At 38.4% G+C, this 24,589-nt stretch overlaps 1 protein-coding gene across 5 annotated transcripts in view; it reads left to right on the top strand.

The window, feature by feature from the left end:
- The first annotated feature begins 12,207 nt into the window (after positions 1-12,207).
- Positions 12,208-24,589, top strand: part of LOC130410217 (chemokine-like protein TAFA-1) — a 125,209-nt gene continuing 112,827 nt past the window's right edge. For 3 of the 5 annotated variants that reach the window (XR_008904990.1, XR_008904989.1, XM_056734784.1), the window contains exons 1-2: positions 12,208-12,793; positions 14,628-14,765. Coding sequence is in view for 2 of the 5 variants with exons in the window: in XM_056734784.1 (XP_056590762.1) it covers positions 14,642-14,765 (124 nt within the window). In the remaining 3 variants the exon portion in view is untranslated. Of the gene's footprint in view, positions 12,794-13,367; positions 13,426-14,627; positions 14,766-24,589 lie in introns of those variants that run through there. The other 2 variants (XR_008904991.1, XM_056734785.1) reach the window with 1 other exon arrangement.

Raw genomic sequence — 24,589 nt, 5'->3', positions numbered from 1 at the left:
ATATAGAAGAGATGATGGTAATGATTTGCATTGGAAATGTGAGTTGCGTTCTTACCCAAAGCTTTTACAAACCCCTTAATGCCAATATTATTTACCTCAATCTAGCCCTGTGTGTTTCTGCTGTAAAAATGCAAATGAGCTGCTTGATCAAACATATTTTCAGGGAAAATGTTTGTTTTGCTATAGTTTATCTTTTTATAAAGGTTAATGTATTTCAGGAGACTTTAGCCTGCAGCAGCAGACATACCTACCCTCCTCTCTGATAGACCTCATATACTTATCCACATTATTCTGATAAACTTTAAGCTATTTTTGATTGCTGGTTTGTTGTTATTTATGAAATGTTTTGAAATGTCAGTCTGGGCAGACTCTTTCTTGCTTAAAAGACCAGACTAGAAACTGACAATGTTGGTCAACCATTTTGGTCTATCTGATGGAGATGTTTAACCAAAGATAACTTGTTGCCCTCCAGAAGATTGTGTTCAGTTAGTGAGCGTTGGCTTGTGGTGCCTTTTCTTGACTGTTGCCAGCTGGTGGTATGACCTGCATATCTCAATAAGAGCATATGAATCTTTAGCCATCTTCAAAAAATAGCTAAAGATGCATCTTTTTCATCAACACTTGACCAAGTAATATTTACTGTTTTCTATTCTATTTAGGGCTGGGACGATATATATCATGATTCAAACTGGGTGATTCTGAAATTGCAATGGCCTTGATTCTGTGTTTTATGCACTGTTCTTCCGTGAACAATGGAAGTACTGCTCGATCTAAGATCACTACGAGATTGAGTCGTTTATAACATACATTTGAAAAAACAACACTCATCAAATATCATCATTATAAATATATTTTATTATCATGAAAATACCTGGAAAGGTTTGAGGAAAAGCAATATGAGCATTGGCATTTCCAGGAACTACTGGTGCATTCCAAATAGGATAAATTGCCCTCCAAAGGGCCATTCGGAGGGTAAACATTCATGGCCGCCATATTGAACTGGCCACTTGGGCACTTCTGAAAGAAATATTTCGAAGGGAACAACTGATGGACACTTCGTGCCCGCATGATTCATTGTGCAGATTCTTTGCATGGTGACTACGATCCTTATGGGCATGGAATGATGGCTCAGAAGGGCACTTCAAGAAACAGTTGTTCGGTCCCCTACACCTTTCAACCCTTTGAAGGTCTCACTACGAAGGGCTAATCCCTTTAAAGGGCTTAGGGCATAGAGGGATGAGCTTGAATGAATGCAGTGTACGTGTGTAAATCGTTCTTCTTCTGTGTCACATATTCAGAGTTTTTGTGTGCCCTCTGGCTTTCGGATGTGGCGAAATTTAACCCTTATTCTTTGGGAAACTGAAAATAAGAATTGCACGATATATTGTCTCAGCCCTAACCCAATTTTGTATAAAATAGCAGCAAAACCAAATAAAAAGTTTTTAGTTTAAAACATCATCTTGTGAATAGACAATTCCAGTGTTATGGATGTGACATTGTGAGTCAAAACTTGAAAAATGTATTTGTAGAAATGTATTTATTAATCGTCTGTTTATATTTTACCAAACCCCTGATGATAGAGCCCAGGCATAAGATAAAATTTCAGTCCATACACAAGTTTTCTATTTTAAAAGAAGGAATATACATGCATTATTGGATGTGACAAAAACGTTTTTGAGAGAACATATTTTGTAGGATTTCTCTGAATTAAAATGTGGTACCCAATAAATGGAGAAGGGATAGCTCTTTATAGAACATCATTTTTTTATTTTATTTTAATTTTCATGTGTCTATTTATGAGGAATATGGACCGTTACAGATGTGACAATTCACTAAGAACAATGATGCTTTAAAAGCTTTAAGAAAGAGTTGCCATGGGTTTTAAACCACCAAATATTGACATCTGACCTATCAGCATGGTGAAAACCTTTAGAAGTTTTTTGTATTCTTTTTTATTTTAAGGTTGACATTTCCATGGTATTGCCCAAATGGTCCTTAATATCCATTGTATGCAGTTCTCAACAAATGGCCATTTCTCATGTTGGCCAACATTTCAAGCATGTAATTTACTTTAAAATGTAATTTGAAAACATGGGTCTGTTGGGGGTCATCAGTGGTCAGCGAGGGGTTATTGCTGCTTTCTCTGTTTCAGCAAATGGGAGAATTCGGCAATCGATTGCTGGAATCTTATCAGATACACCTGAATCAGCTCAGAGGTATTTATGTTTGTTTCATACACATGTCATATTAAAGTCCAATAATCACTTTTCCAATAATCGGTTTATGACTATCATATTAGCAAAGGCCATACAGTATCATAGTAACATACCCTCGCTTCCTGTTTTTGTGTACTTTAAGGCCTGAGAATGAGAGGACATCTCAGGAGTCACAAGTAAGCTTCACTTGGAATAAGTGAATGTCTTTTTTCAGGGCTGTTAAATATTGAGGGGGAAGGTTGAGGCACTTTGATCAGCGACGACATGGTGCATGGCAATTAGGAGTGATGAATAGGTGAATCTCCAACATGAATCTCAGATCCTGAATAATTGATTTAAAGAAACATCAGATGTAAGAATCCAGAAGTCGGACCATCAGTGTCAGCCTGTGATGTATGGTGACTTCGCTAAGAGTCCATTTCCTTCAGATCCGCTGGGAGGCTGTGAGATGAACAGCCTGGAGAAAATAGGCGTAGAGTGGACATTGTCTCAGTTCCCTTGCTTTGGTTTACTGCTTCTCTTTGACATCACTTTAGGGAGAATGTTTTAATATTAAATGATTGTTGTGTAGTCGAAGAATAATGAAACATGTGCTCATTTGTAGCTTTCTAATCTTTATATGCAGCATTGCCACAATTAAGAGTGTATGTTTGGTTTGTTTAAGAAATTGATGTTTTTTGGACTTAAGATTTTTTTATCCTTTTAAAGTCATTACAAACATGAATACTTTTATTTTGTTAACTGAACAAGTTTTTACAGAGATTTTGCGTTCTATAAAATGAAATAAATGATGACTAGGGGCAGTCAACCCTTAACAAATAAATGAACCTTAAAAACGCTGTAAGACTTGCGCAAGAATACCGAAATGGGGAACAGACCAATTAAGTCATTTGATCTTATTCGCCGAATATCATCTCCTCTGCCATAGTTTGACAGTCCATGGTAACCATTCACTTTCATCACTGAGAGAGAGTAGAATGAGCTTCTCCTTTTGTGCTCCACGAAATAAATTCATCCAGGTTTTTATTGACTTGAGGGTGAGTAGTCTAAATGATGAAAGAAGTTAAATATTTAGTTGAACCCTTTCTTAAAATAGTACCTCAGGGCCTCTTGTATTTCAACGTCTGAGTTCAAACAAGATTCAGGATTCAATTTGAACATTAATCTACGCAGGTGCTTAATCTGGTAAATCTGGTTAAAGGAACAGACATAAAAATACAGAATACATTGTGAAACATCAAAGTCATCGAGGGTCGATGGAAATTTATACTTTGTTCTTTTTGGTGTTTGATGTGGCTGCATTGTGTTTGCTACCCATAGACAAATCACAATTGGTGTCTCTTTTATATCCCAGTTGTCTCTCCAAGCATCAATGAAAATTAGCTAGAGATTTTTGCTTAGGTCCACTGCTTGTTTGATTTTTCCTTTGTGAGAAATGTAATCTTACAGTAACCTACATGTGTCTCTATAGACCTCTTTAAATGATGTAAACATTGTTCAAAGATGGTCCAGAAGAACATCCAGTGACGCAAACATTTGAACAAATTACAACCATTATAATCTATTTAAAATGTTAAACAAATATCTCTAAGATTTATTTATATATAAAAGATTGAAATATTGAAATAAAAAAGTAAATAATACTAATAATAAATAAATAAAAACTGAACCTGGAAATGTTTTTTGACCTGTGTTTATATCTCAGTCGTCTAGAGTTATGAATGCAATCTCAAGAAAGTTATTAAACAATTAAAACAAATCTTCAGTTAGAAGTCAACAATTTCTCATCCTAAAATCAAATCATCCGACCACAGTGTTGTTTTTATAGCGAGTCTCAGTTGTGTCTCTTTATTTATCCTAAGGATTTGTTCGAGAAACATTTCTTTCATTTAAGTTAATGCTTAAATAAAACAGCTGAGAACTCCATTAACCTCTCTGCAGTTTTCCCGAAGCATCAGGGATGCACAACGGGGCCTTTTTAAATGCAGCCATTCGCTGCAGGACAAACCTGGTACATCACAGCTATATAGAAACGAGAAGAAACAAAAGCCCTATGCTTGCACGTACAATGTATTCTCTATCAGGTGACCTGTGTCTTGACACTCAGGCTAAAACAGGAGCATTAGTTATGCAGTGTTTTATCTGAGGAGAACACCATTTACTGCATTGTTCAACAAAATAATTCCCATTCAGCTTTCACTTTGTTTCTGTTGATTGACAGCTAACATCAAGTGCCTTTCTGTATTAAGGCTGGACAGACAGAGGTCAGATCTCTTCATAATCACTCTATGAGGCGCCGCAGAGGGTCAGCTGCTATACAACATACACAGTATTATCATGTATTCCCCTACAGACCCCAGATCAGACGCATTCACCAGTTACCTTGAACACAAAATAGTATTGCTTCAGAATTGGTCAGACACAAATGGTGCACTGAAAAGAGCGATGGATGCTTTGAATGAGTGACCTTCTACCTAAACGCTGCACTTTACTATGTCTCAAAATGTCAATTAGAGGCATTTTTGCACATTAGATTTAGTTCAACATTATAAATATTATTTTGTAGAATAAATTGTATGACTCTGCTTATGTTATGTTGGCCAGCAACATTTCCCGGTCTTGTTTGCTGTTTTTCACCAAACATTCTCATCATTTTCTGTCTTTTCTCTATTGTCGAGAAAATGCCAAAATATCACAAGCTGTCAAGGCTTTCAGAAATGGACAAACCACCACATTTTTCATCAAATGGAATTGCTTGTTCTTGCAGGCTGTCCACAGAATTATACGTTTTTCACATAAGAGCCACAATCTTTGAAAGATGTTAATTTGCATATTTACAGTTTTTTTTTAGTAGGCAATAATCTGTACTTATTTTGGACATCCAGATATTTTGCTTACAATTGTTCACATCTACATTAATGTTGTGTATTACATCCAACGGTTTCCACACAGATGTACTCTAATAAAATGCGTTGCATTGCTAGACAAGTCTGGCTACATGAGACTACCTTTTATCAATCTCCATTGTTGGTATGTACTGCACACCACAGACTCTCATGCCTTCGATACGATGCAAATCACAAATGTCTTTCCGTCATGCAGGGCTGAATATGAAGAGCTCTTTATGACCTAGACAGACTGTGTTTCATTGACAACCTTGTAATTTCTCTGCATATTGTGTTCAGTCGCACCTGCTGAATCTAATAATGCTCCCGTCTCATGACAAATCCTCCACCAATGGCTGATGACTAAAATGTGGAGAAGTGATTTACCATATGCTTCTTTTCTTAAGCTAGGTCATGTGAGTCACACACTTGTGTGCATTCATGAAAGCCGAACACGACCAGATCTTTCTGATCATCACAAACATGTAGCGGTGAGTGAGTCACAGACGTCTGGGAAAGCATGCTTGTGTACCAAATGCTTGTCTGCTCTCATTCAATCAGTCCATCTTACTGGCTGTTGAGTGATATGTCCGTCCTCAGTCAGGATACGTCTGGATGTTACTCTGACCCACGGTCACAATTTAAACATCTACACTTCGGGTAGAAAAAGGTTCGATATCTAAAAAAATGTTTTTATTTGTGAAACTGATATATATCAAGATTATCACTTAAAAAGAACTTTACCTAAAAAACATATACAAATACTACTGTTGTTTTGCTTAAAAGTAAATATGAACTTGTTTTCTTTGCAGTATTTGAGATCTAAAAAAATACTGAGGGTCCTTCTGTTATTTTGAGCTGTTTCTCCAGTTTTCATTTTCTGCAAATAAATCCAAATGTTGTTTGATATTTGGGAGACATATTGTTAGTAGTTCACAGAATGACACAAAAATGTTAATTTGACCTAAACACGTACCTATAAAGACATTTTAAAATAACAAAAACTGACATTGATACTGTCTCTTATGTTTTCCCAGGCACAGTATATCTGTATCAGTCCATTATTTTTCTCATTGTGAGATAGCCGGAAGAAATTTCCTCCGGAGGCCTCACAGGTCCACACACTTTTGTGACAACATAAACAGTATCTGGCCCACTTCAAACATAGTGTGTGAGGGGGCAAAGAAAAAACGACAAAACATACACACAAGCTCCTCTCAGTATCGTCTCTAACCGGTAATGGATGGTTATTCCACAGGGATTGAGAGAAGCCACCAATCTGCTCTGTTTCTTACACACACAAACACCTCTGAGACAAATAAGTCGTCTCAGTCTCTCTTATCCCACACGCTTCTTCAAACCAACCTCTTTGAAAAATGCACAAACAGCCTGTTTTATATCAGTTTCTGTGCCATGGCACCTGAGGGAGATTTTACATGGCGTCAATTAGAGTACATGGCTTGCGTGTTGCTTCTCCTTTACCATGAGGGAATAATTAAAACAAGCCTTCAACACGTTCAGTCCCTCAATAAGCAACGCTCCACATCACTCACAGTCCTGAAGCTATCATAAATATTTACTTGAATTGAAGAAAAACAGCGACATTTCTTTCTCTCAAAATGCTGGAGGAGAACGCAGCGACAAGATTATTTGTGTATTGTTTTAATTTCTTTACCGGTAATTTACATCTAATGAGCAAACTGAGAGATGCTGTAAATTCGAGACACTCGGAGGAGACGTCTGGTATTATACCGCCGTGTTGAATTTATTCAACATTGACTCTACACAATGAACAAAGAACATAATATTTACATAAGAGTTTATTTAATAAGGTCAGTACAATATACAAACATTGCTGGCGAACCTATGAGTTTCGTTGGTAAATAGTGTCTTCTTTTTGAAAGGATCAGATTATATATTATTTAATCATTTTTTTTTATTTGCTTTATATTTAGGTTTTTCATGACCATTTCTCCCTTCTCTAACCCAAACCAGATACGTTTGGACCCAAAAGCGGTGATGTGTGATGTCACACTTCCTGTAGTGAATACACTAGCTCCACTTAAAGAAAATTTCATTGGTTAAAAAATCTGTTTCACATAACCGTACAGTGGTAATGAACATAGATATTAATAACTATATGCCGCAATAGCATATGTTTCTATGGGTCTGCTATGTGTCGTCTGCCAATTTGATCTGTGCGAGTCGGTCTGTGTTGCCAAGTCTGTGGCTTTCCTATTGAACTGGGTAACTTGTAACTGTTGTTCTGATTTGTTTTATCCACAGGGTAGGAGTGGAAGGATTTTGTCAATCTTAAAGGGGTCATTTGACTCGGCTAAAAGGAATATTATTGTTTACTTTAGATGCAATGCTAAATTTAAGGATAAAAAACGCTGTATTTTCTACATACCGTGCAGGTTTGTATCTCCTCTTTGCTCCGCCTCTCTGATATTTTACAAAGCTCATCACTCTGTAAAGCGAGGTGTGGTTTGATTGGACAGGTCACTAGTGCGTAGTGATTGGTCGAATACTGCACGGAAATGTAACGCTTCTTACCATATTGGGTACATCAGGCTGCGCTAGCGACGGTACAATGAGATTTACAAAATCGCCCTCCTTACTTGCGTATACACTTGGGCGATCTTAGTCAAATCATACTACAAGTGACATACATGCGTGGGGGCGTGGTTACACGAGGCGTTTCAGGCAGGTCTGGGTTCACATTCGCTTTTAGATAGAATGCATCTTTTGTTCCGACACTTACATTTTTGCAATTTTAGGTGTCTAATACATGCATGGGCAACGTATAACACACCACCAACACATTAAAACACGTATTTCCACCATATGACCCCTTTAAAATGATTGTATTAATGAATGTTAAGTTCTGTTGGAGTAGGGCCATTAGGCTCTTGAAAAACGATTTTGTTTCTCAGATCCGGTAACACTGCCATGCCGGTCCATATACACTCAAGAGCAAGCTGACTGTGCGTGATTCTGAAAACATATTTGTTGTTATGTAAACTCAAACATTATATTTGGGTATCCCATTTTTGGGGAATTAAATTGTCATGGCTGTGCAATTGTGGCATTCTAGTAAACTGTGTGTGACGTAGGTGGACCGTTCCAAGATGCCGGACACGTCTAAGTGACTGTAGCGCCTGAAAGAGGCATCTAGATATTAACATATATGTATTGACATGAATGTCACTATGTCATTATTATGTTTATTATGTGTTTGGTGTAATATTACAATTGTTTTACCTTAGACTTGACATATCCATCCTTCAGGGTAGAAGTGGGGTCTATCTCTTTCCCGTGTCTGATACTTGATAACTTACATTTTAAATAAAGGTTAACAAAGGACAGCTAACATCTCCTGTTAGAGAACAAGGAAACAGCATGTGTTGAATACTCTTTTTGTTGATCACACGCAGTTTTCTTCAGCTTTTGTTATTCATTTCCAGACCCTTTTGGCCTTGAGGCACCTCCAAGCATAGTAAGACTGTTTCATATATGCTTCAGACACTAACATCACTTAGTTCATGAATCATTGAGAGAATTTCTCCTGGATTCTTTGGTGTCTTGAAAAAACACTCCACACCCTAGTAAGCCTCACCAACTTCCAAGTCTGCATTATCAAATGGCTGTTCTGGTCTGGCTGTGATAACCTTGGTCAAAGACTTCATCAAGAGATCTGGGAGAGTGTGTATTGGTGGAGAAGAAGTTGTAAAAATGTTTTATACAGGCTTGTGTGCAAACAAATGGCTCCTGGTGATTGGATTGCTCTGGTCCTTGGCATGGATGGTGGTGACAGATGCTTGGAAATATTAGGAGCCCAAGAGATGACGCTTGGAGATTAAAGAGTGAAGGCTACAGTAGTGATAAAGTTACTGTTAAATCATCACGTTGTCCCCAAACAAGCCCTACAATGTGCAAAATAGATATAAATAGGGAAAACTAAATCCCAGATGGAAAAAAAAATTAGATTGAGGACGATAGTGTCGCCGTAAACACGCATAATGGCCATGAGAAACAGCTAATTGGATGATTTTTCTTTTAAGTCGTCCTTAGAGGCGCGTAGAGATGTTTCCAGAAAGACTTTGTTTCAAGTTTTCGTGCGGCGCGACATTGACGGAACACAAATGTGATGTTTGAGCGCCTAAAATAAACAGTGGCCCTATTCATAAGCCATACATTTTCATGAAGTCTTCCAGCACAAAAAGACTTTTTTAAAACACTGTTAGTCAAATGCTAGTGTGCTTATCTAAACTAATTCAGATTTTTTTCCTCAGTGCCTTAATTCTACCTTCTCCCCTTCCATTGTGCTTTTGTGCTAGTGCATAACAAATGATCCTCATTTTGTCACACATTCTGTGCTACGAGTCCGAGCTATTAAGTCCTTCATCTTATGCAGCTGCATTTTGCTGAGTCACAGTCATTACATTATGGCGCTAGCGCTCTGATGAAAGCAGTGGTCAACATGACGGGCGTAATAATATTCAAGGTCTGTATTTAAAGTTCACAGGGACTCGTAAAGTCTTTTTCTCATTTAACTCTAAGTTTTCTTTTTCCTCACGCTGGCCACGATACATCAAAACTAAACAGCTCCTATTATAATCAGTAGAGCTGTCTACAGTGAAAGCACCCATTATGACATGAAGCAATACACCTTCTGTTGATAGGCAACCTGGTTCTTATTTTGCTACTCTAGCTTTATATATTATAAATATCTTATATATTTCACAGCATTTGAAAGTTGTACCTGGGCAATTCCATGAGAATGTCAACCTAAAAGCGTCACAAAACCTCCCCTTTCAGCTACATCGTACCTCCCTGTTAAAAGAAATGCGTAAAGTGCGTTCTGTTAAAATGGGAGTAAACGCTGTGAGAAGAGCCGTTAAATACCAACGAAGGTTCCCGCATGGGAGATGGGCACTCCAATAACAAGGCGCTGTCATGACTGATGGGAAGACTTTTCTCCGCATTTTTCAAGAAAACACAGTCTCAGAAATAATAATAAGACACCGACGCGTCATCACATCCCTTGACTTTGGCCAGATGAAGATTTTAAACCCGGAAGGTGAAAATAGCACAAAAAAGCTAGAAATGAACTAGTTTTCTCTACTGTAATAACTTACAGTTGCTAACATTGTTGTCTATGATGTGCGACACAACCAACGATTTTTACATCTAAATAAATATTGTTTAATGTTTCGTGGCTCTTCAAAGGAACAGTCCACACGATAAAGAAAAATCTGTCATTAACTCACACTCATATGGTTCCAAACTGTATAAACGTTCTGCTGAACACAACGGAAGATATTTGGAAGAATGTCAATCTAAGGGTAAATATTAACAGAATTTTCCATTTTGTTGAATTTCTTTTTAAAGCATAGTTTTTTATAGTCAGCTAAGTGAATTGTCACATCCGTTATGACCCATATTCCTCATAAATGGGCACATGAAAATTCAAATTTTTCTTTCTTTTAAAATAAAATACTTTTTCATGTTTCTGATATCTGTACTCTAACAAATTTTTTGACTAAAAACACCATATCCATAACGCTGGAATTGCCCAGCTACTAAATTGTACAACAATTTAAAACCAACATTGGTAGCACATACTTTATCATTTATAATTTCATAATATAGCACTTGTAAAGTCAATTTACAACAATGAAACCGTAAAATGAAATCAAATCCATTGCAAACAAATTTATTTTCATTGTATTGTTTCTGAAGTGTAGCCTTGAGCACACAGCTGCTTACTCCGTGTTAGTGAACATTCTGAGATGATATCCGGCTTTGATGCTTATAGAAGAGACAGCCCCAAGCCATTCTGGCAGGTTGTGTCCCGTGCATCATCGGTCAGTCACTTCTAGCGTACACGCGTGGTTGAGCGAAACAACCTTGTTAACAGCTACCCTTGCACAGGTTCCAATTACCTCAGCAGGTAACCAGTTACTTGGTCTCTTTACAGAACCAATACTGAGCGAGTAATAAATATTTGCTTCTTGTATTTTCCTCTGTACCACAGTTCCCCCACTGCTGATTCTAGTGTTGCCTACCTGCGCTCCTGCCTGACGCGTGGACGCCCCACAACAATAAGAGGACGAAAAACACCCTTTGGCTAGGCTCACTGTCTGCGCTCTTGCAGAACCGTGTTCAAAACATCAGAAATAAATCTGAGATTTAAGCATCAGTTGGGGAAGTGAAAATCTGTACCACTCCAGTCCTGATCTGCTCATCTACTTTTATACTCGCACAAGCATTTCCAGTCTTAAGATATTCAGATGACGGCAGCGCCCAGGTTCTCCGCTCCAGCTGCTCTGAGCAGCGTTTGTCAGCCTTAATGTCACTTAAATGTCACGATGTAGTCAGTAGTGTCAAGAAAGGAGGAATTCATCTCGACACCGCTGCCTCATCATGCGCCTATAAAATTCCAAGAGATTTGGTTTGCCTACGTTTTATATCCCAGTTGCCCCCCGTAGAGACAGCGGTTGCCCTTCTTCCTACATTATAGGTGCATGCTGTTAGAAACAAAGATCTTTCAAAATGTATAAATTCATAAATATCTGAATGACAATTATTCAAACTGTGAGCTTCAAAATGATGTCAAATCATAACAAACACCGAATTCCTACAACACCACCGAGCACGTATAAATGGGACAACTGTTTCTCTGTGCCAGCCTTGCCAGCTGCAACTTTTCTCTGGCAACATTCAACAACCAGCAAGAGCCGAGCACGACACAGAGAGCCATTTAGATTGTACAAACAGGCAAAGAAACACAGCAGCAATCTTTGGATAATGAGATGATTACAAACGCAGCTGCGGACACCCTTCTATTAAAAGCACACTGGGCAGATTTCACTCTCTCTCCTCAAACCCTTCAAGATAATGTAGAATTGAGGAAGCATATTGCAAAATTAACTCTAGTCTTCGCCTGCAGTCGCACGCACACAAGGCACAAGGTTATATCAACACTAGGTTCTGTTGTGTCCAGCTACAGTGGGCAGTCTTGCTTTAAGGCATGCGATGCCTCTCCTTTCCTCTCCCACTCGCGAGGCGTATTGTCATACACACAAACACGCCTGCACTCACATTGGCGCACGCACACCAGTCAGTGGGAAGAGGAGAGACTCGTACTGAGTGGCTTCTCAATGGGAGGAAAGAGAGGAGAGACGGAGAGAGCAAGCGCGTGAGAGAGAGAGAGTGAAAGCGTGCTACACAGAAGTGCCGTCGCGTGCGCTGGAGCCTCTGTCTGTTTGCCAAAAGTGAAGAGGGAAATTAGCTTGTAATCTTTCAGAAGAAGCATTACCTTCAGAGAAGTGAAAGAGAGGGAGGCTGAGGAATAGGAAGAATGTTGCTTCTGTGGTGAATTAAATGTGACATGTCAAGCTGCTCGTCTCTCAAATCCAAGCTAGTTTCTGACGTTTCACGGCTCCGAGGGGAGAATTTGCTGTTGGGTGCTTGACTGTGTTCAGAGGATTGCTGGAAGACTTACGACAAGCAGGAAACAAGGGCAGGAGAGGGGCTCATCTTCTTTTTAGTTTGATCCGAAGAGGAACTTTGCTGGGGAGCTCTTTCCCGAGAGCACGGATGGATATGTGACAATGTTTGTCTGAGGATTTTTATAGGAACGCTTAACACACATTCCTTTGACATTCTCCTGATCACATCGCACAGGTAAGACTAGGTGTGAGCGTTTTAACACATTCAAATGAAAGAGAAAGCCAGTTTGACCAGATGTGACACCGAGTGTCTCGGCACAGGTGTGCACATTTGAGTGCACAAACTAATTCAAAGGCGACACATGCACGCATTTGCACAAATTCTGTATATGAGGATTTTGTACATGTCTGTTATATTTGGGTTGATTATACAGATGCTTTTTTGCTGATCAATGATGATGAGCGTTATCTGTAGGTTCAACAAGGGGACATTAGAAATATAATTTTCCTATCAATGCTTTCTAAACTCAGTGCATCAAAGGAGCAAATAAAACATTCAACATTATACTTTAATATTGTAGAATGTATTCTGTAGAAATAACTGTCTATCTGTCATACAAGATGTTTAAACACATTAAAAGCATTAAAAGACGAAGGCTTTAAAACCTACCTCTCGTTTTTACTGAACCTGTACTTGTGAACCCACACAGGATGTATTATTATAACTGTTGTTAACAGTTTATCTTGTTATTAAATATCGCTGCTGCGTGCCGAGAACCGGGAATATTCTGCGGTGATGCGCGCAGGTGTGTCCGCGCGAGCGCGTGTGGAGCGCAATAGGACGGTCACGAGGACGCGGTTCAGAAAGTAAATATCTGTATAATTTATCGCCTCAACGCGGTTGATTGATTATGTCAATGTAATAATTAGGCGATAGATCGCGCCATTAAGCAGCTGCTCTATATAAACTCCCGGCATTTCAGACATCATCATCACGAAGGCGTGACAAATACTGCACGTTTAATATGAACAAATGCCACAGAACGCGCGGTACCAGTTCTTAACATGACCTCTTTATATCCGGTATTGATTATTTCCATGCGTCTTAAAACATCATCATTCTCTTCTGCGTATTAATAGACTCGCTTGAATGCGTAAAATCTCTTTATATCTCACTGTGGTAAAGAAGAGACAGTTTAAGTTTGCGCGGCAGCGTGCCAGTCACATAGAACAGAAGTCTAGTCCTCTGGGAACAGTTCACATTTCCACAAAACTGCGGATTAAGAAGGCTTTAGCGGGGAAAGGAGATTACAATGTGCTGTTAATAATTATATGCTTAATTCTGAGCTCGATGAATATTCATTGGACATTTCAATGTCATTTGAGGGTACGCTGAGTGATTCTCCTGTCAGCTTGAAGGGTGCAAGATAACTCCAATGTGCCATCCATTAATTAAACACTGTTTGCCATTTAAAGTGATGGAGATGTTGGGAGTTTTGCCATTTAGTGTCGAGTGATTTCATAGTGCAAATACTGTTGCGGATTTCGGCTTGTGATTTTAAATCGGAAAGTTGAGAACTTTTAACTAGAAGTTTGCATGTTTAATATGCAAGTTACTTTGAAGTAGCCACGTTGTTTGCTTTTCTTTTTTCCTCTTTTTGTAAATACTTGTTTTGTTGATCTATTATTAGAGGCATATTTTGCGTCTTACATAAATGCATTTATGAGAGAGCTCGCAACTTGTGTTGCTGTTTCAGTCATATACAGTACATACAGGTTATGCATTGGTCATTAGGACACTAATCATTAACTAATGCAAATAGGGCTTGTTCCCTATAGATTAATAAGTTTGTTTTTAATAAGTGCTAGAGATCAGCCATAGACTGACTGGGGTGGTTGAATATCTCTAAAGCAATAATAAATCTTGTCATACTTTAAAACTGCAGTGCAGTGCCATGTTTACATCAAAATAAATGTTTAAGAAAATATTATTGCAATAATTCTTACCGACAGGGTGTCAGATATAATAAACATTGGCTTTTATCTTTTGTGTTCGTTTTGTTTTCTAGCCAGCGCTCCTGCCATGTCCTGGTTCCTCGGTCTGTGGATAAGTGTCAGCTGCCTACTGCTCTGCCACGCCACTTTGTACGAGACCATCCAACAGCATCATGTGACCCACCCAGGCCGCAACGCCATACAGATTCTCGGTCAGTTTCTTGTTTTCTTGTTCCTGAGTATGGTTCTTTGTTCTCTTGGTTTGGAGTGTTTAATCTTGCTGTTTGGTTGATGGTGTCGTGCAGAGGTCTTTATTAAACCCAGCTGGGTTTGTTGATCGATACCTCACACACCTTACTGTCACATTTAAGTTGCCGAAGATCATGTGGTGGTTGTTTTCTAGCAGCTCAAAATTTCACACAGTCCCGCTTGATCCCAAGGGATGCTCATAGCTGCATTTGAAACGCTAACAGAACTTTTTGCCTAGGTAAAGAGTCATAATGTGCTTTATCCTCTTCTCCTGGATCCACGTGCAGTTCTCTGTGGATGGATGCGCTGGTACGAGCCCCACCTCAGTCGTGTTTGTTCTGAAAAGAGATTTGTGTAAAAATCCCCCCTCTACCAGCCCAGAATGCTTTGTTCTTGCTTTTCCATGAGTGACTTGTTAAGGGTTTTGGATCATGAGAATCCTTATCCAGACGGCAGCAGCACAAGTCTGCCGTTTGCGTGTGTGTGTGAGACAGGCTTGGGGCTAAACTCTCCTATCAGTATGCCGTGAATACGAGCAGCTTTGATCACAGAAGCTCTGGTGGAAACGACGATTTACGTCTATCGCCCGCTCTATGGAAGTATTCAGTAATTAAGTACTCTTTCGCTGCGGGGGCCAGAGGAAGAGAGACAGCAAGGTGGGTTTTCCTTCCACTCTCAGTATGCAAATGACAGCGTTGTGGTGCATGCTTCAAAAATGATGCAGAAGCTAAGAAACTCGAAAGCAATTTAATGTTGTGCAAGACAGACAACTGCATTCTCGATTTGCAGTGTTTTGTTTAAACTGTTCAAATGCTTTTATATATTGATTGACAATAATATTATTCTACTGAGAAATTGGTTCACTTTATAATACTCACATGTTTACTTCCATTCTTGTCTTCTGTCAAGCAGTCAAGGAGTTATTTATAACAGATTTTATAAGCTGCTCTTCTTTTGCATCGAATATGAATGGTGACCACAGCTGTCAAGCTGGAATTTCAATCAAAGTTTTATTCAATACTTTTTTAATGCATTTACTGTTTGATGCTGTTTGTGTGGAACAAAAGTCTGTGATTTAGGTTTGGATGCATAAATACTGTCGGAATTTTCAATTGAAGAAATGCATTTGATTATTTATAGTTGATCAGCAGTTAAAGAAAGTTAAACTTCTTTTTAATTGGACTCTCCTAAAGGATGCAATATGCACACACGCTTCATATCTCACAAAACACTTCAAACTCATTAATCCAATACAAGCGCAAGCAATAAATGTGCTAGGAATGTCAGAAAGACCCCACTGAATTTTTAACGTCGGGCTTCCAGGTTTTTATCCGGAGCATGGTGCCAAAGATGTATGAGCAAGAGCTTGCCCCATGTAAGTGTTTTGTTAATAATTGAAGTGGTCGGCTAACCAACAAAGAGTCAACCCCCACTCCACAGCATGTGGAAAAGTTAGACACGTTGTGTGAGAAATCCTATCTGCGGTGTTGGGAGGGTCAGAAAGGGTTTGCTAAGGGAGGGTTGTAGCTTTTAAACACGCTTCCAAACACACATGCATGCACACATCTATATTTCAGCTGTCGACATATTTAACTCTTATGTAGCTGAAGTGCTTTCTTATGCAGTAGCTTGGCAGATTTTCAGGTGTCCAGGCAGAAGCTTAGAGACTTTTTCTTGTGGGAGACATTTTTACATAACCATGAGTACATTTACATTTAGTCATTTAGCAGACGCTTTTATCCAAAGCGACTTACAGGTGGGGTAAGCAATCGAAGCAATTGGGACAGCATAAGGACAACAAAAGCATCTCTATGACTCTCAGTTGTTATTGTGTTTTTTCCCTATGGCTTTAGCGACCACTTTTGGTTGTAATGGTTTGATAATTCTACACCTATTAAATGAACCTCACTTTTAATGGAGCCTTTAATACGATTCCTTTATAAAGACGTAGGTGCAAAGGCATGGAACAGGATAATCATTGAGCTCACTGAGCCTTCCCATAAAACCCTAGTTTTGTTGCTAACCGACTCAACAAACTTTTAAAGCTGCTTGTATTGGCAGCATTGTTAATTGACTTTCCTAATGTCAGATATGCAGGCAGCAATGGCTGCCCTTCAGTAACATCTAGCTTCAATCTCAGCTGACTGTGTGCGTACTTTGAAGAATGATGTCTAGATTAAACTGGAAGAGTAGAGTAAACTAGTATGATGAGGAGTTTTGATGAATGTTTCCTAATGAGACATCTTATGCTTTATCTCATGAGAAGAAGAATGAACTGTGCTTCGATGTCCACTATAACTGGGTATAAACCCCATAAAAAGTTAGAAATGACGTTAGAAATGAATGCGCATATTTTAGACGAATATAAAGAGCATTTGAAGAGATTGAAGCTGCCGTGTTTCTAGTAATATCTAAAGTCTGTTTTACTTTCATATCTATTTATTTTTTCATTTTCTTGTTTTTAGCTTTTCATTTTTATTACTTTGGTTCTCTGTAACTAATAAATGAAAAAACCGTATTGTTTATCACTTATATCACATAAAGCCATCAATGTGATCACTCGGACCATTTCATGGAAACTATGATTAATCTTTATTTTGAAAGCATCCCTAGTTTGAGAAGACCTTTTATTATAAATAGATTTCCATTGCCTGGAGAGAGATCTAACATTTGAATTTTTCTTCCTTTCCACAGCGCTATTATCCGGCAATCAAAGCCTATTAAAACAAGTATCCGAGATTAAAAATGAGACTGGGTTAAGGAAAGCAGAGCATGATTCATTTTGAAAAGCTGTCATCATTTATTTAACTGTGAAACACCCCCTCCGATGATATTTGAGGACAAACACTTTATAACAAAGCCAAAAATGCGTCAAAACCCAGATATGAGAGAACAGCACGTATTAATTTATGGTTAAGACAGGAGGGTTTCAGCTTAACCGGGAGCAATTGTATTTCCAAATCTTTTGTAAATGGTGAGATGCGTCAGGTGTCAAACTGATGTCTCTGGCACTGTAAGATGTTCAAGGAAGACAGTAATCTCTCTCCGTTCTCTGTAAATCACCATTTATAATTTAAGACAAACTCAAGTTGAAAATGTTATTCTAGGAACATTGTGGTGCATATTGGTTATTCGTGTTGTGAGAGCCTTAATTGATCAGGGAGGAAACTTGCTGTTGATGAAACAGAATTTATTGAATTTTTGTTTACCTTTAGGTGTGGTAATAAATTAAACAGAGAAATTATGTTTTTGCCAAACTCTGGTGTAGTGGTTAGTGCATGTTCTCCTAAAACATTGTGTTGTGGTCCTCGTCCAGCTTGAGATCTGTTTCTCTCCTTACGGAAGAGGCAAAAATAACCAACATTTAAAGAGATAGTTTACACACCCTCATGTCATTTCAAACCTTTTTGGCGGTACTCATTGACTTCCATTGGTTAAGTGTATGTACAATAGAAGTCAATGGGTACCGGCATTGTTCGGTTACCAACATTCTTTAAAATATCTTCTTTGTGTTCTGCAGAAGAAAGAATGTCATACAGTTGTAAATAATGAGAAAGATGTTTCCAGAATTTTCATTTTCGGGTGAACTTTCCCGTTAAAGGAAGAAGTTTATCTGTTGATGCTATGAATCCATACCCTCTGTGGTCAGCTTTAGCAATACAGTTAGCTAGATCATTATACGGCTGTGGATGATGGATACAGTAGCTGTCAGGTCAGAGGTGTTCTCTGTACAAGTGTAATCCTCCATGCATTTCAGGCATTTCACAATACTGCTGAAATCGGCTTACCTCCTATAACAGGAACTTGACTTGAATACTAAAATGGATTTGGTAGCTTTAGATTCCCCCATCCCATTTTTTGAGAAACGACCCAAAAACCCTTTCCCCGTCACAGCTGAGGCTTATATTGAGTAACGAGTTGAGTCGCTCCACTGCTTCATCACCTGTTCAGGCACCGACTCGAAGACGTCCGCATCCCATGAGTCCATGCGGGACGGGCCCCCGCTCCACTCCCAGCCGAGATTGATGGCGGTCCGATTCCGGGCAGCCAATTCTGGTCTCTCAAGAAATAACCCACTACATTGACAGATGAGCAGAATGTGACATGACACAATCCCAGGCTGCAGTGCTTCTCCCCCACTTCCACTCCTTCTCGGCCTGGACCGATCTGGGTTTGGCCAGGTACGCCGGCTGCAGGCATTCTGCTGAATTTTTCCTGGTCTGCCAGAGCCGTAGCCCAGCAACAGAGAGAGAAACTTGCCTCATCTCTTTTCTCATTTATTTTCTATGCTTTCAGAAAGCTCCCAGGAATGTGAATTACCAATATAAAAGAAGCAGGTCGGGTCGTGGTTTGGTTCTATTCATAGTTGTATGATGGCGCAACATATAGCGACGGCAGATTATAAATCAGATTTGCTCCTGTTTTACTCGCATCACATTGTTAAACATCTGTTAACAGCCCAAATGAAATTGAACCAGGTGCTGGCGCATACGTTACGCCGCTATCGTAGCACAGCATCATGTGTGTAATCTTTATTGGACCCTGTAGGTCTTGTGAAAGCTCCGTCTGGAAGTAAAACCTTGTCAAGGTCAGGAATTTGATCATGCAGACATCCGAGTCAGAATGAAGAGACATTAACAGCCGATACTGTCACTCTGAGTGACAGGGCATATTTTACTTAAATTCTTGCTTATCTTAACTTTTCTGTGATGATTTGGTGTAAATGGTAAAAGGCGAGAAATAATATTCAAATAAATATTAGAAAAATGTAATAACCCATGAGGTGGTGACTGCTCAGCCTTGAGATTAATAAACCAAAGTAAACCAATATTTTAAATGAGCATAATTGAAAGAAAGACAGCGAATAAGTTTGTCTAAAGAAGATTGAAATTACTTAATCTAAAGCTTCAATAGCTGAATATTGAGTTTATTCTATTAATTTGCATGTTATTTGAAATAATTTAGCACCAGCCTTAAAAGCCAAATTCGTCTCACTGTTTGCCTCACTAAATTTGTATTTTTGATGTGATTCATTGACCAAACACAAAATAAACTAAATGAAATGAGTTCTCCACTATAATATTAGTGAAAATCTGATATGTTTAGTATTTTAACTGTCAAATTAAAAAGAAACATATAAGATTCTGTTCTTTCAGGTCATTATTTGACCTTGTTAAAATATTTGTACTAAAGGTGAATTGTTTTATTCCTTTTTCTTCTAAGTCAACATTTTGCTTAATTTTCTGTGCTAAAAATTAAATTTGTAATAAAATCGTTCACAATGGTAGATGTAAATGTGTCATAGTTTGTGTCTGTAATTTTTTTTTTTTTTTTATTTTTGCATCTCTATCGTCATCATAAACATAGTTTTAAACATAAAACCGCAAGTTATTATACATGCTTAGTCTTATCGTATGATGTCATCAACGATGTCATGAACTGACACTTCCCACTAAATCAGACCTAATAGCTCAACTTATAAAGTCATAATTATAAGCATACCGTTGTGAATGCACATTGTGATATAGAGACACTGTCAATCACTGATTTTTACATACTTGCTTAATAGCATATTTTTCGTTATTTGTAATTAAAAAAAGTAACAGGTTGTAGCTTTAAAAGACACAATTTCTTTAGTCACATTAATAATGACAGATTGAACAAAGGCTCGCTTTGGAAAATAACAGAGTTGAAGTGCTTGTGTGTGGCTGTTTTATTGTGAATTAATCTGATTAATTTCACGCCTACTTTTAATTGTGGCAAACTAATTAGAAGGGGGAATTGATGACATAAAGCCAAATTCAATTAAATGCAGCTCGCTGGAATGGCGTAGTAATCTGATTTCTTAGCAAATTGGATGAAGGAGAGGCTGGAATGATCCACACTCAAACCTTCAGTTTTCGTCTCATTCAAAACATTCTGTTTACAAATATCTGAATGTTGTACACATTTTCTTGTAGTAACTAGTATGGTTGTCAAGGGTGGTGTTAAACTAATTGCTTTGATAAAGTTGTGTGTTAATTTGTTTCATGATAAAAGTAATGTATTTTTAAAAAGGGCTAATTATTTCACAATCGGGCCTGTCAAATTCATGCTCATAGATTCTTTCTTTTCTCTTTGCACATTACACACTTCCTGCTTTCCTTCCATCCCTCCAGACTTCCTTCTGTCTCAGGGCTTCCTTTCAGACTTTCAGAAATCCCTCTCCTTTTCTCCCTGACGTCTTCCCCGATGCCCATCCGCCTCATCCTCTTTCTCTGCCTCCTTTTTTCTCTCAATTTCCTCATCTCTATCTGGCCCTCAGACGATTTGTCATGGATCAGATGAGACAATTTGTCATGGATTAGTGCTCTTAACTGTGTGTGTGATAGTAAAGGCAGTCAGTGGAAAAGCTGAGGAATCCCATTACAGTTCTTTTTATGGTAGTGTGTACGTGTGTGTGCACTTGCATGTACAGACGTGTTCGTCTGAGCGAGGGGAAGCAGAACTGGCATCGTATACAGACCTTCACACATCTATTTCATACTATACAACTGATGAATCAAGCGGAACTGTACGGGCAGGGATGTTTTATCACTGTATCAGACACGAGAGACTATTGTTATGCTACATGGTTTGCATTGTTTTTGCGCCAGATTTTCCAAGCGTTTTTTCTGAACCTTTGCATGGAGCATATGCTATGAACGCATTGTTTGCCACTACATGCTTCTTCATATTGGAAATATTTACAAATACAGGCAAAAAAAGATAGTGTGACACGATATCCGTAATCTTTCTCCTCGTGAGCACATGCCGCTCAGCAACAGCGAGATACGGCGATTATTCATATTTACAAAGCAAAACTGTCATTCAGAAGGATGCATCACAGCGTGTGCATTAAAGGATTTCTTTACCAAGTGCAATGAGACGGAACAGGATTAGAGACCTGTTCTCTTATCTCAGCCCCCGTCTGTAAATAAGGTGGGCATTGAGGCTCACTCCATCACCGGGGGCTTATTCAAACCATCTCGATATGTCTGCACACATCAAACAGGCGTCCAGCTCTTTCTCAGAAATGTAAGAGCTCGCACACAAACCCGGATCATCGTGGAAGAGCTTCATCTGTAATTCGTGCCAGAGACTTGATAGCATTTGCATTTTAGCATTTAGATCTAATTACATGCGCTAATTACGGCTGAATCTGACTCACATCTTTGTTTGGCCCCGCGGTTGAATTCTTAGAAGCGCTTCCTGATACCATTTTTGGAAAATTGAATTTTTGGAATGAAAAGCGGAGATATGGAGCCTGACCGGCCTGACCGGTCAGTGCTTCCGTTAGGTCAAGTGATCCCAAACAGCGAATTAGTACATGAGACATGTGAAATTAATCTCAACCCACAAATCATAGAAACTTGAGTGAGCGACACAAAAAAATTATTAGAATCTACCACTACCATCTAAATTCTGTTATTTATGTTCGAGTGCAGCACAAGCAGGATGTTAATATTACCAGGATGTTATATCCACTGGAGACTTGACTCACAGTTTAAGGTGAATAGGCATATTTTTATTGGCATATTGGTAACTTCATGATACTCTTAAGACCTGTTTACACCCAGGAAGATAACCGTAGAGTTTTATAAATCATTTCTTGATTTAAGGGAATAGCTGCAGTCTACAGCACTAGCTAACACTAACTATAACAATATTGATAAGAGAAACAAAATAATTGGGATCACTTTCAATCAATTTAAATTAGTTAATGTTGTAGTTATCTTCTGTACATTTATTATTCTTGGTCAGAGTATGTTTCTATAAGCAAACACTGTAAAAAAAGTAATTTTACAGATATTTTTTCAGAATTAGTAAATTTTAACAGATTTTCTATGTATAATGTAAAACCTGTTATTTTATGTATTTTGAAGTTTTTAAAAAGTATGTTCACAAAAAAGTACAATTACAGAAAACTTGCACATTTGCAAGAAAAACGTAGAAACATGTAATTTTACAGGGAAAACCAGCTCTTTCTTACTTTTTTATTATCTGAAGAACCATTTTTCGCCACAAAGAACTTTTTTTTCTTCATATGTTAAAGGTTCTTTATGGGAAAAAAAAGCATCTGCTATGGCATCAAAGAACCTTTTGCAGCACCTTTTTTTAAGAGTGCATAGGCCATGAACAAACCACCACATTTGTGATAATTGGTAACATTTTGGTGCTGTGAATACGAATTTAACCCGTTTGGCATCCAAAATATTTTCTGCTGAAATCTTTTTGTGTTTTGTGTGGCAGTTTTAACTACCGCTGATACAGGTGCTATGTTTTTATATGGTTTATGCTTACAAGGAACACTGTCTTGAAGTGTTGCCATGTCCAAATCTTTTTTTTTTAATGCTTCGGGGCTTGTTGTTTGTCAGGGTTCCTCAAATCTTACCCTGGAGGGCCGGAGCACTGCAGAGTTTAGCTCCAACCCTGATCAAACTTGCATACCTGTGATTTTCTAGTGATAGTGAACAACACGATCAGCTTGCTCAGGTGTGTTTGATCAGGGCTGGAGCTAAACTCTGCAGTGCTCCGGCCCTCCAGGGTAAGATTTGAGGAACCCTGGTCTAAGTTAATAAAGTGGTCAGTGTGGATGTTTGAGATATATGACCTTTTTGTGGGTTTTATCAAATAGAGCGTTTTGATTTAAGGCTTTTTTGGGGGCGGATCCTTGTTTGCTGTCTGGCAACACTGTCACTTTACCTTAGGGCTCAGGGCGTCTTACACCCATATTTTTTTAAGGGGGCAAAGTATTACTCAACATACGGAAACATGTCCGTACATACACATACATGCATTTAAAGAAATATTGTAGAGAATAACTCTTAAGCGTATTCAAAACTAATTTATTTGTATTTCCAAATCTTTATTAAATGATTTAATACATTACTGATATTTAATTTAGAGGAAAATATATTTTCTTTAATAGTATTGTCAGTCTTTACACACTGATATTAAAATGTTACTTAAAAGTTATTCACTTTAAACAATGCTACCTGTATGCCAACTGGCAAGTATTAAACTGTGCAGACTACATCAATGTATCGCAAGAGCCTTTGAAAGCATATGGAGCAATCTGTTCTCACAGTAGTTTGTGACGTACACGGATCGGTCTTGGCAGCACCGCTTTTAAGTCAAAAACCCAGTTCTTGGTCCTGAGTTTGGTCGCGGGGTCTTAATGAATATGGGTTACAAATGCTTTGCCTAAACGACGGTGCATGCTAGCATAGAAAGAGTCTTAAGGTCTTGTTCTGGTGGCACGGGTGTTTCCGGAAAACCTGCAAATCTGACTGTTCAAAAATCAGTTTGAATGGGCATGATGCTTCAGGTAGAGCAGCTAGCCCTCTGTCTAAAAGTGTGAAATTACATTTCTTTTATTGTTGTTTTCTTGCAACTCACGTGCAGATGAACACACATCTAGAAGCACATTTAAATATCCCCAACCCTAAACTGTAGTTTTCAAGAAAGCGGTTGTCACTCTCATAAATGAGTGAACAGTGTGTGTATAGAACAAGATTAAGCACTAAAAGGAAACAGACAAATTTGAAGCAGTACGTAGCTATAATGTTTCTACCTACATAGGCAACGCTGTCTTGTAATTGAGCAATAGAGTTTCTTTGGATGGATGCTGCCACGGATGGATTGGACTACTTGCACTTCAATATCTAATTTGTTCAGGAACTGTCAGAATTGATTATTTTAAATGTGACACTTAAGCTGTAAACAATCTGTACATCCCTCAGTATCACGAGAGATGTGCTTCTCT

This window comes from Triplophysa dalaica, chromosome 21 (assembly GCF_015846415.1).
Source record: "Triplophysa dalaica isolate WHDGS20190420 chromosome 21, ASM1584641v1, whole genome shotgun sequence".
NCBI lineage: Eukaryota > Metazoa > Chordata > Actinopteri > Cypriniformes > Nemacheilidae > Triplophysa > Triplophysa dalaica.
Note: the sequence above shows the minus strand (reverse complement) of the source record. Positions and strands in the feature narration are given on the sequence as shown.